This window comes from Haemaphysalis longicornis, unplaced genomic scaffold (genome assembly GCF_048455015.1).
Source record: "Haemaphysalis longicornis isolate Haplotype H1 unplaced genomic scaffold, Haemaphysalis longicornis Haplotype H1 scaffold_4, whole genome shotgun sequence".
Taxonomy (NCBI): Eukaryota; Metazoa; Arthropoda; class Arachnida; order Ixodida; family Ixodidae; genus Haemaphysalis; species Haemaphysalis longicornis.
Window position 1 is genome coordinate 105,351,804 of NW_027526361.1, and position 18,070 is coordinate 105,369,873.

Sequence of the window (18,070 nt, forward strand, 5' to 3'; positions counted from 1 at the left end):
AATCAACACAGCAAAAACTCGGTGCAAGGCCTGTACATGTGCCCGCGAACAATGCAACACCTGTAGAACATACCACAGTTTGCTAATTAAAAACACATTACACACTGAGGCCCTCGCAAATATTGAAAGTCCGCTACCCTTCCATTTCTCGGCCTTTTCACGCAATTCGACTGTTTGACTGCGTCAATAAGGGTCGCTGTCTACATAGTTCTCGAGGGGCACTCCCAAGTACTTCACCGGCGTCGTCTGCCAGCTGATACACTCGAAAACACTAGGCGTACTGTCCCACTGGCCATGCCAGAAGCCTAGACATTTCTGCCAATTAACACCACTGGCACTGTACTTACAAAACATTTTCAAGGTGTTTAGAGCAATACTTATGCTTCTCCTATCAACAAAAAAGAGAGCAATGTCGTCAGCGTAAGCTAACACCCGCACTTCACACGACTGAAGTTTAAAACCTTTGACGTCTTCGCTCCTGATTACACTTAAACAAAAGGCTTCAATGTACAAACAAAAAAGCAACGGAGACAATGGGCAACCCTGACGAACGGCACGTTGAACAGGAACGGGTGTGCCGATCGTTTTGTTAATAACAAGCCTCGTAGAACACCCAGTGTACGCCATGCGCACACCATTAAGAATAACAGAACCAACATTCACGTGTTCCAACATATTTAACAAAAGTTCGTGAGACACCTGATCGAAGGCTTTAGCCATGTCTATCTGGAGCATTGCCAAAGTCCCTTGCATGGCGTCACAACACTCGAGAACACTTCGGGCAGTATGAATATTTGTAACTATCGACCGCCCTTTGATCCCGCACGTTTGATGCGGCCCTACCACGTCCTTTATGACAGTCTGTAAGCGGCTAGCCAATATTTTCATTAAAACCTTATAGTCGACATTTGTCAGACTAATAGGACGATACCCAGGGATCTGTCTGAGTTTCGCAACCTCCTCCGATTTCGGTATAAACACAGTGTGAGACACAAGAAAAGAAGGTGGCAGCACACCTTTGTGGTACGCCTCAGAGTAAACTTTACATAAAACCGGGCTGATGTCACCCTTAAACGCCTTGTAGAAAGCGGCGCTCAGGCCATCAGGGCCCGGCGTCTTCCCTGGGCTCAACTGGTCGATAGCGCCGCGTATCTCTTCTACTGTAATCTCTCTTTCGAGATGCGCCTTAACTTCCTCGTCTAAGCACGGTAACAAAGACGTAAACTCTTCTCTAAACTTGACGGCATTGACAGGATGACAAGAAAACAAATTTTTATAAAAGTCACAAAAACAACGCTCTATATTAGCCTGGTCACTATAAACCACACCTTCGGCTTCAATTTCCACTATCGCATTTCTGCGAGCATACTTTTTTTCCGCGCTGAACGCTCTTTTAGTCGGCGCTTCCCCGTGCAAAAATCGTTCAGCTCTTGCGCGCACAAGCGCACCCTCATACTTCTCTTTATCTATTACTTCGAGCTGCGCTTTTAGTCCTCTAATGTCATCCTTCAACGCCCCAGGCGATTCACACTCTTCCTTAACGTAAACGTCCAGGGTACTTCGTAACCAGGCTTCTCTTTGCTTCTCGTCGTATTTGATTGCGGATGATCTTTCAATGGCCTTTAACTTAACTTCTTGTTTGAAGAGCTCCCAATTGAGCGTAAAGTTAAGGTTCTCTTCACCACAGAAAAACGTCCGTGCGCATGCGTTAACGGCCTCAGTGAAAAGTTAATCCTGCAGCAGCTTGTTATTAAGCTTCCAAAGCCCCCAACAGAACGCGTTGCCTGGTTTTGCAATTCTACCAACGATTACGGTCACAAGGCAGTGATCGCTGAAGGAAACGGGGGAGACTCGGTAGCTATCACACTCCGGCAGAATCTCCGACGAAACATACACTCTGTCGAGACGCGCATGACTGCTGCCCTGGAAGTGTGTATAGCGAACGGAACCGCTACTGCCAAGGCTATCACCCACATCTTCCAGCGCAAAGTCAGCGACGATATCAGTTAAAACTATCGTACTCGCATCGCGGAACCTTGTCGAGCTACTTTTGTCTTGCGCGGAACATACGCAATTAAAGTCGCCAAGTAAAATAACAAGCCTCTCCGTATCGCAAAGCCCGCGAACATCCTAAAAAAAACCCTTCCTTTCCGCTGCCTTTGTGGGCGCGTACACACAGATCAAGCGCCATTCGCTTGACGATAAAACAAAATCGCACACAACAAAACGCCCACACTCGGACGCGGTGACGGTCTCTAGGGTTGCCCCCAAACTCCTTCGTACCAACAGGGCCACACCCGCAGACATCCCGACCGCGTGAGCAACGCACACGTCATACCTCGACGCAAACGGGCGCACCATACGATCTGTCTGCTCCTCTCTCTCAACCTTCGCTTCTTGTACCGCCACTATATCCAGGTCCTGTTCGGTCACTAAACGATACAACTGATTCTGCCGTCTCCTGTCAGCAAGCCCCCTGACGTTAAGCGTGGCAATACGGATTGGCGTGTTTAAATACACCAGGTTAAGAGATAAAACAAACAGATCCCAAAACATTTACACTGGTACATTTGAAAAAAAAAAATACCGTAAAACGACGAAAACAACCCCCCCCCCCCCCCAAAAAAAAAGGATCCAATATGAGCCCGTTGAGAGAGCTTCACTTGACGCGCGTACATACAAAAACACCCCAAACCCCCGCCCTGGCACGAAGGAAGAACTCTTCGACACCCAACACACCCCCCAAAAAAACGCGCAATGACCGCAAGGAAAACCCTTCGACACCCGACACAGAACCAAAAACCCACGTAATACAACCAACGACCTTAAGCCCATCACTAGAACACGCCCTGCACTTTCCTTGTTTTTCAACGACACACAAAGACAATTTAAAAATACTTTTAGCAGTCCGAAAGCGGAGTCAAGGATGGCGTTCTTACGCATTCTTTGTTGCCGTGGGTCCTCTGTCGTAGGGCGTGTTAAGCTTCGGCTTGAAGCTCGAGCGCCGCGACGTAGGTCCCACACTCACCGACCCCACCACTACGGAACCATCCCCCTCTCCCCGTTGCCCGACACTGTCTTGACCAAGGAGGTTGTCTTGACGCGGCCGCTTGGCCACAGACTGGTCCTGGTCGCCAGTTTTCAAGTCGACGCCCTGTTGGGGGGCGGGAGTTTCCAACGCCGGAAACTGACCCGCCATGCTCACCGGGCTCTCACCGTCGCCATCGTACGTCAGCTGGTCTACTTCGCTGGCACTTTGCGCAGGTAGCACTACGACAGCGACCGACTCCTTCACCTCAGCGCTCTTTTCAGGCGGCGCGTCCCCCGTCACCGGGTCTCCGCCGCCCCCTGCTGCAGCCGCCTCCGCCTCCTCCTCGTCCATGATGTTCTCCGTTCGGTCCACATCCCCCACCGGTCCGGCCACCTTCGCGTACGTCCGCACGCACTCGTTCGCTTCATGACCGAAGCGGCGGCAGAGAGTGCAGCGCGGCACCTTGCAGTCGCGCCTCATGTGCCCCGTGCCAGAGCAGCGAAGGCACTGCGGGGCCCTGCCGGGCACGACCACGAGCGCCTGCTCGCCTGCGACACGGAGCTGGTGGGGCAGGTCCTCAGCCCTCACGCCCGCGTTGAGCTTGAGGGTCACGGACCGCGTCGTCGAGCCCTTGTCGTGGACGCCTTGTACACGCCAGCGCTCCCGTGAAACGTCGCTGACCCTCCCGTAGGGAGCCAGCGCAACTCGAACGTCGTCCTCGGTCACGTTGTAAAGCAGCCAGTGGAGCTTCAGCCGCAGGTCCTGGTTGGCAGGGTCGATGACGAGGCAGTGTCGACCTTTGACTTGAAGCTCCTTTGTTTCCAAGATCTTTTTGACGCCTTGCTCCGATTTGAACGTCACCGCCCATACGTGACTCATTTGGAACGCCCCCAAGGCAAGCACCTCAGGGAGCAATTCCAGCCGAGCCAAAGTATCGCGGAAATCTTCAACGCGATACGGGCGGGCGCGCATGTCACCGTGCAAAAAAACTGTGTTAAAAACGATACGTCCTGTAGGCAATGTCGGCAACGAAACTTGATAACTATCGTCCTGAGCAAACATCCTGTTTCCGCGGCCAACATGGGCCGCATTAACCACTCCTGAGGAGCCCTGCATCCTGCGTCCGTTCACTGCGGTGGCCGGAAGCAGAATCCACTGCGCCACAAAACCGAGACAGAATCAAATGCTACGAACGCGCCTTATATCCTTGACTCATTCAAACTACGTCAAGATGCTACTGATACAACGCATGATGGGGCAATGATTAACACTTGCAATAAAAGAAAAGAAGCTCCCACTTACAGCGACAATGATGGACAGCGAAGCCCGTTGCGACAGCGAAGCCCCAAGCATACCACTTAGAGAGATTGACCAAGATTGTCCAATAAAACATAATAATAATCATAAAACATAATAATCATACGCGTTCCCGACACGTTTCACGCGATTTCAGAATCAATCCAACGGAAACACCAAGTGAACCCCACGATGCGTCGCATCTACACAGGGTTCCCCTCGCGGGGAGGTGGGCACAATTTTTCTTCCTGGTCGGTACGGCTTCCACAACGCAGAAGACGTAGGTTGGATTTTCTCAAGTTCCTCTGCTGAAACTTCTCTATTCGTCCTCCTCGTTTTGATGCGTTGGGTAGCTACACAACAAAAGTGTGCCGAAGTCGAGCAGCAAGCTTCGCCTTAATGGAGAAACATTTCATCACGGGGCGCGAGCGCCGCATGGGGAAACGCGCTGAATAAAAACGCCAGTTCCTTCCGCAATGATCAGCTATTGGGCTCCGTTATATTAATGAACAGCATGCCGCACTCTTCCACACTTCCGAGGCAACGCTAGCGGCGGTATTGTCTAGCTAAAAGAAGCTTTCTTTTTCAAACGGGCTCCATTGAAATGGTAACTCATATATCCGCCAGACGCCTCAGAAGATACGAAGAGAAAGAGCGGTGCTTTGCCGCAATTGCAAACATAGGGTAGCCATTCGTTTGGAAACAATTTCTCATACGGCCGCCGCGACATTTCGCACAGGGTTATTCTGAAGCAGGCGTTTGTACCTTTTTATTTCTTACCACCAGGGGTGGCTAACTCACCAAAGCATAACGCTACACGGCCGAAAAACGCAATTTCAATACCGTTGGCTGCCGTTTTTCTGATGGAGGCGAAAAGCGAAAACGCCCGTGCTTCGCGATTTTATGCTCTTTAAAGATCCCAAGGTTGTGGTAGTTATTCAGGGGTTAAAGCCAAGGCGTAGCTTCGGAATGTAGACCCTCATCAGTTTAGATTGTTAACTTAGTCTCACGTGTTAAGCGTTAACCTTACTTCTGCCGTCCGACAGAGAGCGACGGCATGTCCTCCTGGGTGAGACAACGCGCAAAGCAAGAGAGGCTTCGAACCTGAGGTCAGAGATGGCAGAAGGCACACCCCCGTTCTATAATAGAAATTACGGGCTACTTCAAAGGGACTCTGCAACACTTCCGATAAACGCTTTCACTCTTTCCTCCGCGTCTTGGAGCATTTTCAAAGTTATCGACAGCACGGAGCGGCACTGCACGATTTGCTCATCGCAGCAGAACTATCCGCCTTCCAATTCTGCTTTGTTTTGTGGCTTTCTGCTGGAGTGGTTATCGAATACCTTTATTGCTGCAACTTCAGCGAAAGCGGGCAATTGCCACTCCATTGCACTAATGACGTAATTTGAAGACTCAAAGAGCAGAAAGAATATAGAAAGAGAGAAAAAAGTTTTGAGTGGGATTACAAGTTATCTGATAGGCATACAGCAGTAATTTATGGCTGAGGTACTTTGTGACCCCCCATTCTCCCCTATTATATGTACTGAATGTGTTGCTTGACTAAGTTCTCAAAGCATTTAGGATTTACAAAAAAACCTAAAGGAAGTGTTGCAGGGCCCCTTTCAGGATTACCTCATCACTCTCGCCCCAACGTCTTTCGTAAACTAACTTTAATACACCTGACGTGAGTCTTGAGGGAAGGCGAAAAAAGGCGATACGGCTTATCTGGTGGATTTTGCACATTATAATCCTCCATACAAAAGGCCAAAAAATATATTTCTTTTTCCATAAGCTTACTCGTGAGCTCTTAACCGGCTTCTTGGCAGCTACTTATATAAACCCTGCTCGCGAAAGCCCAGATTATCGCGGGTCATTTTCAATTGTTTAGTCAAACCCGTGGCGTATCAGGTGTAAATATCAAGGGAAGACAGCTTAATTTTCGCTCTCGCGAAACTTTTGGCGATTATTTTTTATCTTTTCGGGGAACATTTTATTGGGAAAACATCCGCGTTCTTTTTTGAAATATTAGTCCCTACAGTCGAGCGTACCCCCAGTGATTAACGGCTGCGTATTATGCCGCTTTGGGAAGAAACCAAGATTAAGGAATGATACGACAGGAAGCCATAATACATATCACTCAGTGCACTCGCAAACGCCCGGTATTAGCTTAATGCCCCATGAGCAAAACGATAAGTTGTCGTTAAAGGTAAGACCCCCTAGGCAGGGAAGCCACTCGACATTTGCTTTTGAAGAATACCGGGTGCGCCCTCTGGAGTTGAGATGGCCCGCATTTTAAAAGGATGAACGTCACCCATCAAAAAAGCAGCTAGGGACGATAGTTATTTTATTTTGTTGCTGTCTTTGAGCAGAGAACTTCGGATGTGTTGCTTTTTTTGGCAAGAAGGCTTAGTTACTCTTTTTTGGTGTGGGGCACGTAATGACCACCAAATAGCTGTGCGATTCTCCTCAGACAACTCGTGAGCCTTAGTAGTGGATGAATCTAGGAAGAGGCTGGCTAAAATAGAATTGCTAAAGCAAAGGGTCTCAGCAGGCGTCGCAGCCAGCCAGATCCACAAACGCAAAGGAATGTATCATTTTTTAAAAAACGGTATCTAAAATGCGCTGCTTCAAAAAGGTACTGTTTAATGTACCTTTTTTTGTCCGCTCTATGCATTAAATTAACATAACTAATAACATTCGTAACGCAAGCACTCGAACAATGGTTTGTCTGAAAAATTGCGTAGGAAATTTTAAGGACTACCTTTGAACAGAGTTAAACCAACAGTGCCATCATTTCGGAGCTTTTAGTGGAAATTTTAAATAGGTTATATATTATTCTAGGCTAGTGACGTCAGGGCGAAAAGAGAGGGTGCACTTTGCTTGAAACACTCATAACACAGCCGGGCGCCGCCGGTTGGCAAAAACGAAACAGAAGCATACAAGCAGACTGCATGGTTCGTGGCAATATTAACGTAGTATGAGCGTAGCAATGCTTCGGAAAGTAGCCACGAGTATGATCGTCTGAAAGGCTCAGCATGAACCCAAATGGTGGCCGGTGGTTCCAGCAAAACCCGCCTGAAATTCCTCTCATTTGTATTTACGGGATTGGAGCAGCCTGTAGTAAAATAATGAACGGGCGCAACTATATACTCACACCGTTCTTTCCAGCAAAACATTTCCTGAAAAGGTACTTACGGCACGAAGTACGTTTCTCGCCTTAGAGCTTTTGAACAGCACTCGCCGCCTCGCAATAGTGCCTTCTGAAAGCTTTACGAAAGCGATCTTCTTGTCATGGCCTGCGGCGCTACGTCACAAGAAATTCAGATTCAGTGGCGATTACGCGGCCCTCAAATAACATGAAAAAATGTCCGCCCTGTGCTTCGCATTCACGATGGCCGCGACACGTCGCCGGATGAATATTTTCCATACCTCCGTCTGCGGTCCGGAAACTGGTACGTTCCCACGAAAAAGGCCGACAAACAGAAAACGGCATCCGCCACACTTCCACATTCCGACGTTCTGGTCATGGTGCAGCGCATCATTTTTGTAGGTTTAAATGGAAAACTTCTTTGTACTTTCTCTACGATAGCGTCATTTTCCAAATTTCCTGAAAATGTTTCACTTGCCTCATTGACACCTGCTTCTTACTCAACACAAATGAAATTATTGATCCATTCACGGGTCTTTTGCAGTGCGTGACCGTCTCGTCCCTCTGGCGAAATTTACGCTCGGAACGACACATAAACCTCGCACTGCCATTGTCGGCAACGTGGCGTTTGTCACCCCTCCCCGGCCCCCGCGCACCGGGCCAACTGTGCTCAGCGCGCTGGCCGTCTCAGCGGGAATGTTCGTTCGCCTTGGTAGCAAGGCATATCTGTCGCTTTTTAAAGACGATAGTCTTTCTTGGGCTCCTTTAAGCGGGTGCATTAGCCCTTCTCACGCCCGATTCCTGGCCAATCCCCCACGTGGGTATGTGCCATGTCAGCGGCCAGGCAGCGCGCGCCCATCTCCCCCCGTTGCCAAGGAAGACGAGGAGATTCCTGGCCAATCCCCCACGTGGGTATGCTATGCGGACATCGCCGGTGGACGCAGGTTCAGGGTCGCTTAAGAAGTGCATTGCACTTAAAAATCTCATGGTTGTCAGAAATGAACCGGAGCCCTCTACTACGGCGCGCCTCAGAGCATAGGGGCATCTTCGTCGGGTTAAATCAATCAATCAATCAATCAATCAATCAATCAATCAATCAATCAATCAATCAATCAATCAATCAATCAATCAATAAATCAATCAATCAATCAATCAATCAATCAATCAATCTGTCAAGTGGAAGGCAGAAGCCAAACTTGTTTTCTCTCAGGCAAGGTGCGCAATTGGTGCGGTGGTTACTCACTCGGTTCCTGCTCTCCAGACCGGGGTTCGAATCTCGCGCCATTTGTATACAGTGCGCCATTTATCTTCCTTACACTGCCGGCCGGTTCCAGTTGGCGCCGCAGGATGGAGCCACGGAATATTTCGGGCACAGTCAACGGCGCCGACGACACCGGCTTTTCACATGCATAGAGCCTTTAACATTACACGTTAAATTTTTTTTTCTGTAAAAGGCCGTAAGCATTCGTGCCTGCCAGGCAAACATACCAAGAAGTGTATTTGCAAATACGAGCGCCCTGAAAAAAATGCCATTGCACACTATGTGAAAACCCCAACTTGAAAGTCTCTATGAATTTTTAAGGAGAAAGCCTTAGCTCTTTCTTTAAAGTCGTGTTGTGAGGTACAGAAATATGGAGCCGGGACGGGAAAGGAAAACAGCAGCACCGGAGGAAATTGTGCGAGATGGCGATGCAGCACAGTCGGAGCTCTGAGGGTACGGGCAGCAGCGCTGCACTATAGCGTGGAGAGGCGCTGTGGAAGAGGAGGGAAATGTCAACAGCAGCGCGGTGGGGGCTTATAGGGCAAGCTCAGCGCCACCGTTAGGGAGAAGAGGGGAATAAGGCCCGTAGTTTAGGGTCCCTAGAGGGGAAATGTCTGCTGCGGCGGCTATAGAACGTTCTCGATGCGCGTTGTACTCGTCTGCGCGTGGCCTGAGAGCTTCATTCAATGTCTCAGTAGGTGGAGACGCACTCCGAACATAATTGCCACATTTCCGTTTCTTCGTGCAAGCGTATATTTCCCCACGACATATTCGTCGCGTGCCATGGCGTCGCTCGTTCTGTTGCCCACAGCCATGGGCTCGATCTGCGTGCTGGTCTCCGTGGCCGGGTCGCTCTGCGTGCTCCGAGACCACGTGTCCCGGCCCCAGCGGCGCACCGGATGCTGCTCGAACGGCTTCCGAGGGGACGACCCCGATGCCGCAGCAGCCCTGCGTGAGCCCAGAGAACCCCCCGGAAGCCACAATTAGAGCTTCAACGTTTCAATACTGGCGAGGACGTCGCGCCTCGAACTCGGGTTCAAAACGGCGTAAATTGAAATCCTGCCCTCTTAAGTGACATTCTGCTGCCCTGCAGGTGTAATACCCCAGTCACACGGGCACTTTCAATCGCGATTGAAGTGAATCGCGATCGAGTTTTCGAGCGCGCTCGACGCACTGCCGCTATTACACGGCCCGTTTCAATCGCGATCGAGAAGTTGCACCGGTTGCGCTCGTGTACGCCAGATGGCGTTAACAATGTACTTGCGGCCTTCGTCTGGTAACTTCGCGCGGTCGTAGGTATACGTAACTATGTAAATGTTACCGAACGCTTATTTCGGTCAAGTTATTTGACACAATTTGCGGCGGTAGTTGAAGTTGTCACCTTCTGTGCCATTGCTGAGCGGGGCCGAGAGTATCGCCGCTTTCGTTCGATCGCGCTTGGAAGCCTCGATCGCGCTTGAGAAACCAGGATTGAGTTCGAGCGGGATCGATCTCGATCGCGATTGAAACTGCCGTGTAGCAGGTGCCCGATCCGGATTGAGCTCGATCCGGATCGACTCAATCGCGATTGAAAGTGCCCGTGTGACAGGGGTATAACAGTGAAGACACTCCCGTGAGCGAGACTGGATTGTCCAGGTAAGCTTTTGGGCTGTGCTCTCTATCCGCCCTGTGTGCCTAATTAAACAGTTCCTATTATCAGGACCAGTGGACTTAAATAGGCTGATGATGATAGGCATAAACGTAGGATAATGTGCAGTATTACTTTGTGAACGATACCACGGTATAGTCGGATCACTATTTGTCTAACGCGACCTAAAAGATGCCAATCGACGCTTATTTGCACACTTAAATCATAGAATTAACTTAAGAGAACAGGTGACAGCAAAACATTCTCTTGGAAAGGAAGTTCGTGACAGCTGAGAGTCGAACCCAGGGCCTTAGAACCAAAACACAAGACTACCACTGCGCCGCGGAAGCCGACGAGCAGGGCCGTTTCAGCAATGCCCCAGAACAGAGAATAACCCCGTGGTCTGGGCGACAGAATAAAGCTGAACATTATTCTCTGGTCGGGTCCACACTATATGCAGTTCGCCTAATTCACACACGTTCCACGACTCTGTACGAGGGCGTCAGGTACAAAAAATTCTGCCGAAATTCAGAGAATTATCTAATAATGCCTTGCAATATTACGCGGCGTATCTCGAGTGCGAGTTTTTCCAAGCCGAACGTTTAAGTTTTTCTATATCCTGCTCGACCAGTTATATCCGTTTACGCTATTATAATGATTAGAAGTGGAACCTTTGCGAAATCTGCATTATTGCGGAAATGCAGGACATTCCACGGTTCGCCTGTTTTCCGTAATTTTTTTGTATTTTTCATGTTTTTTTTAGTGTTTCAAAATTTATTTCTACCAATTATCTTGTTTACGCTCATATAACGATTACAAGTGAAACTTGAGCAAAATCTCCATTATTGTGCAAAGCAAGTCGTCATACGATTTGCCATTTTACTTATTTTTTCATATTTTTCTGATTTAATATTTTTTCAAACTTTGTTCGACCAATTATATTCATTTCCGCTGTTCTAACGACTACAGGTGGAACTTTCCAGAAATCTACATTATTGTGGGAATGCAGGGCGTTACACTGCTCGCCATTTTCATAATTATTTCTTTTCGAATTTTTTCGTTTTTCCAAATTTCGTTTGGCCAATTATTTCCATTGGCGCTATTATAACGATTACAGGTGAAACTTTCCTGAAATCTGCATTATTGTGCAAATACGTTTTGCCGTTTTCGGTAATTTTTATATTTATCTTATGTTTTAGTTTTTCAATATTTTTTCAAACCAATTATCTACATTTACGTTATTTAACGGATTGCATTTGGCACTTTCACGATACTTGCATTCTCCTGGACATACAGGGCGTAACAAGGTTTGCCGTTCTCGGTAATTATCTAATATTTTTCTGATTTTTTTTTACTTTTCGAAATTTCGTTCGACGAATTATATCCATATATGCTATTATAACGATTAGAAGGGAAACTTTCGAAAAATCTGCATTATTGTGGAAACGTCATATGTTATGCTTTTTGCCATTTCCGTAATTTCTTAATATTTTCCGTATTTTTTAGTTTTTCAAAATTTGGTCCGACCAATTATCTCCGTTTACAGTATTATAACGATTACATTTGGAGTTTTCATGAAATCTGCATTATTGTGGAAACGCTATGCGTTATACGTTTTGCCATTTTCCGTAAAGTTTCCGTATTTTTCTTATTTCTTAGTTATTTCAATATTTGGTCCGACCAATTATCTCCGTTTACAGTATTATAACCATTACATTTGGAGCTTTCACGAAATCTGCATTATTGTGGAAATGGAGGGCATTAAACGGCCGCCATTTTCTGTAATTATTTTATATTTTTCCCATTTTTATAGTTTTTCAAAATATCCTTCAACCAGTTATCTCATTTAGGCTTTTATAACAGTTACAGGTGGAACTTTCGGGAAATCTGCATTATTCTGGAAACGCTATGCGTTATACGTTTTGCCATTTTCCGTAAAGTTTCCTTATTTTTCTTATTTCTTAGTTATTTCAATATTTGGTCCGACCAATTATCTCCGTTTACAGTATTATAACCATTACATTTGGAGCTTTCACGAAATCTGCATTATTGTGGAAATGGAGGGCATTAAACGGCCGCCATTTTCTGTAATTATTTTATATTTTTCCCATTTTTATAGTTTTTCAAAATATCCTTCAAACAGTTATCTCCATTTAGGCTTTTATAACAGTTACAGGTGGAACTTTCGGGAAATCTGGATTATTCTGGAAACGCTATGCGTTTTACTTTTTGCAATTTTCCGTAAAATTTCCTTAGTTTTCATATTTCTTATTTTTTCAAAATTTCGTCCGACCAATTATCTCCGTTTATGCTATTATAGGGATAACTGGTCGAACTTCCGCAAAATATGCATTATTGTGGAAATACCGGGCGTTACACATTTTGCTATTTTCCGTAATTTTGTAATATTTTTCTTTTTTTAGTTTTGCGAGATTTCGCCCGACCAATTACATCCTTTACGTTATTGTAACGATTACATTTAGAACTTTCGCAAAATCTCCAGTATTCTGGAAATTCCAAGTGTTATACGTTTTCCCATTTTCCGTAACTATTTTATATTTTTCTTTTTTTAGAAAGTTTGGTTCGACTAATTATATCCATTTATGCTTAACGATTGCAGTTGGAACTTTCGCGCAATCTGCAGTATTGTGGAAATGCAGGATGTTACGCGTTTCGCCCATTTCCGTAATATTTTCATATTGTTCTTATTTCTTACTTTTTCAAACTTTCGTGCGACCAGTTATCTCTTTTTACGCCTGTATAGCGATTACAGCTAGAACCTCCGCGATATCTACGTTTTTGTTGAAATACCGGGCGTTACACGGTCCTGGTTGCGGGGTTACTCGTTAAAGAATGCTACGCATAAGTAAATGTCAAAACAATCTCTTCTTGCTTTGCAGTAATCACCTCATCACTCTGTTCGACAAGCAGTTGGTAGGGTGAGCGCGGGAAGAGTGCATAAAAATTCATTTTCCAATAGGATAGACAAGATAATAAACTAGTTATATAAAAAGGCAATATGTAACGCGGCCGTACATCGCATTGGCGTCGGTGACGGGGGCGAGGCTGCCGCACCCCCTGGGTAGAGGCGGCGTGGAGCGCGTTGAACGCAGCAGCTCGGAGGGCGAGCACGGTAGCAAGCAGTAGCTAGAGGGCGGGCTGGCCGTCCTGCGAAGCGGCGCCGGCGACTCCGGGCGCGGAGGGCAGCTCGGAGTGGGCGGACTCCCCATCACGGCGACAGCTTCCGGACCGTGGCGGGGCGAACGGGAAGGGTGAAGAGACGGGAGCGATGTAAGGCCGTGGTTTATGCGATGGTACCGGGCGAAGTGTTCGAGGCGGGCTCGCGTGATTTTCTTGCAGCACGCGCTGCACCCTGGATGGACACTCAGACGGTGGCGCACCCCGAGCAGAGACGGCATACGAATCGGACTAAAAGAAAAAGAGGAAAAACAAAACAAAACAAAAAACATTGCGTTACCCGGCCAACCCTGTGCCCTGTGCCCTGTGCCCTGTCGTGTGAGCTGGATGGCTGTTGAAAAAAAAAAAAAAAGAATAGTAGTAATGTTAGTAGTCCGTGCGGGGCTTTCGAAACTTTTATATAGTGGGCCCAGGCCCTGGGGTTCAATGTGAATTAGATGAAGCGATGCAGCTGTTCAGGTTACCATTGTGGAACGTGGGGTAAGCTGAAGCTGACCATTGGAGGTGTTTAGGGGGTTTATCATCATCAACACCAGCCTATCTACGCCCACTGCAGGGCAAAGGCCTCCCCCTATATTCTCCAATTACCCCTGTACTGTGCCAACTCTGACCAATTTAACCGCGCAAACTTCTTGATCTCATCTGTCCACCTAACTTTCTGCCGCCCCCTGCCACGCTTGCCATCTCTAGGGATCCCCTCTGCTAACCCTTAATGACCAACGGTTATCTTGACATCGCATTTCATGCCCTTCCCACGTCCATTTCTTGTTCTTAATTTATACTAATATGTCCTCAACACGCGTTTGTTAATTGACCCACTCCGCTCTCTTCTTGTCCCTTAATGTTACACCTATCATCTTCCGTTCCATTGCCCGCTGAGTCGTTCTCAATTTAAGTTGAACCATCTTAGTGAGCCTCCAAGTTTCTGCCCCGTAGGTGAGTACCGGTAAGATGCAGATGTCATACACTTTCTTCTTCAGGGTCAATGGTAGGCTGCTATTCATTATCTGAGAATGTCTGCCGCATGCCGTATGCCGTAGGTGCAGCGGTGGCGTAGAGGTAGAGCATCCGCCTCGCGTGCAGAAGGACCGTGGTTCGAATCCCGGTGGCGGACTATTCCCACCGGATTAAAAAAAAAAAATCCGCGTATTGATGGAATTGCAGAATGGGGCTTGGGGTGCGGCCTGACCCCGGCGACCATTGCCGTTAATGGACTCCCTCACCAGAGTAGGATTGGCCACCCTGGTGTAGTAACGGCCCCAACCTCCCATGAATACGCCAATTAGGGGGTTCACGAAAGGCCAATTTGAGAGACTGGTATGGTGGTGGAGCAGTCCTTCTACACCGCACTGCATGATCCGGCTGTACCAGGAGTAATAGAGAAACAACCGGTAAAAATGAGTTCATAAGTTTAGGAGGCAGGTGTCCCTATGCGGATGATTAGACCAGAACAGACAGTTGAAAAAGCTTGGCTATTGTTTAGGGAAGTAGCAAGCACGTTTAAAGGTTAAAAAAGGGTACGCGTGGTTTGCGTAGTGCGTGTGGTAAAAGGTAGGTACGCAAAATTGTTGCGTATGAGCTCCGACTAAAACAGCAGAATACTTCTTATCTCTCTCCAATCCCCGCTTGCTGTAGATGCAGAATTCATTTGTGGCATCGTTTTCATTACCCGCCCTCGCGGCTGCCACCACAGCCGCAATACCTATTCGCTTTACATGGGAAAGCTTATCCGTGCTCTATGCCCTTATGTACTAGCTTATTCTTGCAAGATTATAAAATTTGCCACGACTTGTCTCGTACGCTCCCTTGATAATGCATAAATTGGCATTTTCTGGCTCATGCTAACTGAAACCACTGCCGCTATGTTTATCAATCGACATAATCTACGATATGGTGATCAGTTTTGCTTGTCTGCTAATTCAAACTGTCGAAAAGGAAGACGAGTAGCCGCAAAACGAAGCCTCATCGTGAAGAACAGGCTCGTACAAAGTACCCTTTATAGGGTATGGGAAACCTGCTTCGGAAAAGACGAAACTTCTTATCACTTCGAAAAAATGGGACCAGTTTATAAAGGTGCTGTCGGACCTATAGTATTAAAAAACTTTCGTTTGAAACTTTTCAACTCGGGATTTGCTACGCTGCATGTGTTTGTGAAGGGGTTACACGTTTCTACACGAATATTTTCAGGCTGTAATATTTATGTGCTGCTCACCTGCATTTTTTTTCGGGATTTTTAAACCTTCAGTGCTATTCACAGAGGGGTCTCCGACGAAGTAAGAGAGGCCACGCCCTCTGCTGTTTCGCTAGCCTTTCACCACTGTATAGTGGAAGCTGCGCCAACTTTCCCATTCTTAACGCCACGTGCAGCCGTCCCTACGTCGGTTCCTTAGAAAGTATAAGGATCCCTTTTCGCAACTTCTGTGCTGCATTACACGAAGGCCTTGACCAGCTCTTTGGTGCTGCCACGCCCCTCCTTATTTTGACGTAAAAATGTACGAGTTTACCGTCCGTACATGCCTTAGTTTCTAGAGGAGCTTCAATGCTCTTATTCAGAACATTCTGTGCAAATAATTGAAAAAATTAAAACAGACAGTTTCATGACATCGCTTCTTAACCTCGCCATATAAGCAGCACTTCTTCTGCCAAAGAGCTGCATTGTTTACCTGGGAATCGCTCGACTCAAAATACAAGCTGTAGCGAGGGCGTTATAGTGCTTGTACCTTTAGAGGAGCAATATGGCATGTGAAAAAAATCATTAAACAAATACCCATATTTCTTGAATTTTGGCCCGCACATAAACGTTAGCAGGACATTAGCGTATTTGTTTCGGTTGGCTGTCTGCTAAGGGAACACGAATGGTGTATAATCATCTATTAAAAACCAGAGAACGTAAAGTCACATTTCTGGGGGAAAAAAAAAACGTAGATTGTGCCTTAATTTTTGCGATTTTCCGTGTATTTCGTGCATTCTGGCGGAACCCATGCCGGTGTGGCCACTTATCTTTATAAATATTTCATCTTCCCAGGATCGTCGAAAACGTCCTGGCGAGGGCAAGACAAAGTGTCCTCGGGAAACAAATCAGACTGTGGTGCAGAAATCAGCAGTTTTCTACAAGTGATGTGGGAGCGCCTACCGCGGACAAGCGAACATATTCGATACGGTTAAGGGAGACGTCGTGAGCTCTGGCGCGTTTTGGCCTGTAACCCGGAATTTGCCCAACCTGCCTCAGATGCTCTTCTCCACGCCCCCCCCCCCCCCCCCGCTCCCTTGCTACAGCAACACCTTGCAGAGGCGAGAGGACATGCTCAGGAACTTGCCGAACGCCAGGAGGCACTTCAACCACGAGTACTTTGACGAAATGGTGACAGAGTTCCGACGGAACTTCAGTGGCGTAGTGCTTTGTTACGAGATATTCCAATCGAGAACCAGGTGGTACTGACAATCCTTGGCCCATTCAGGACAAAGCATTGAGGCTTGGGCCTCGGAAGTTGCTTACCGAAGGGAAGGTGCTCTTTGCGGTAAGATGTTGCCTGCAGCGTGGATCGCCTACAGCTGAGGCCAGGTGCAACGACCTGCTGAAATCGTTTAGGGGCTTTGGGCAAGCGTTTGGGTGCGCGGGCAATGCTGCCATGTACGACCAGCGACAGCAAATTTACATAATCACCTCAGCTTGTCGAACAGTAAATTTAACAAAACTTGTTGGGGGGTTATTTGGTTCATGAGTCTTAAGAAAATATGTCTAGCGCAGAAAACTAAAGACAGTGCACAAGAAAGGAGACGGGAGAAGCACTTGCCCCGTCTCCTTTCTTGTGCACTGTCTTTAGTTTTCTGCGCTAAATATAATATTTTTTGTCAAACAGTAATTTATTGTCTACAGCTTTATCATCAACACACCGTACAACGCGCATTAAAATATCTATTTGTATGATAATGAGCTTGTGCAGTAGTTTTCTTTCGCAGAGCATAAGGAACATTTTTTATTATCATAACTTCGTGGAAGGGGAAGGGTATATGTTTCTGTGTGAACTCTTAAAAGATCTCATGTGGCGGCATGTTTAAAAATTAAGGTATTTAGGTTCGATGGCCGCACACAGCGGTGTGTTTGTAAGCGTTCTATTGAGATTGAAATGAAAGCTGCGGTTGTCATTTTTTTTCCCCAAGTACCTTCTTGTTCATTACTTTTAGCACTGCTGAGCAGTCAACCTCGGGCAAAGAATAGCTTGTATAGATTTCGATAACTGAAAAATTTTGGTGAGTGGAGTTGGAGGTATACTTCGGCTCATTAACGTTAGGAGTAGGAAACATATACGCACTCAGGAGATTTTCAAATCACGGGTACATTTGAGAATTTAAATTGAGGGTTTCCATCGAACACCAACGTACTAACACGACGCAGCCAGAACAAAAGCAACTCATATCTCAATTCTTCCCAAACCTCATACATTTCAAAAAAGATTAGCTAGGATAGCGGGCCAAAGTAGTAGGCAACCTTTTAAAATCATTGTTCAA

The 18,070-nt window shown here is 46.9% G+C and overlaps 1 protein-coding gene across 1 annotated transcript; it reads right to left on the bottom strand.

Annotated features, from left to right (window-relative positions):
• Positions 1-2,695: 2,695 nt before the first annotated feature.
• LOC144180475 (uncharacterized) lies at positions 2,696-4,182 on the bottom strand. The gene has a single exon (XM_077708815.1). The coding sequence runs from the start codon at positions 4,145-4,147 to the stop codon at positions 2,936-2,938; it is 1,212 nt and encodes a 403-aa protein (XP_077564941.1). The 5' UTR covers positions 4,148-4,182; the 3' UTR covers positions 2,696-2,935.
• Between the last annotated feature and the right edge of the window lie 13,888 nt (positions 4,183-18,070).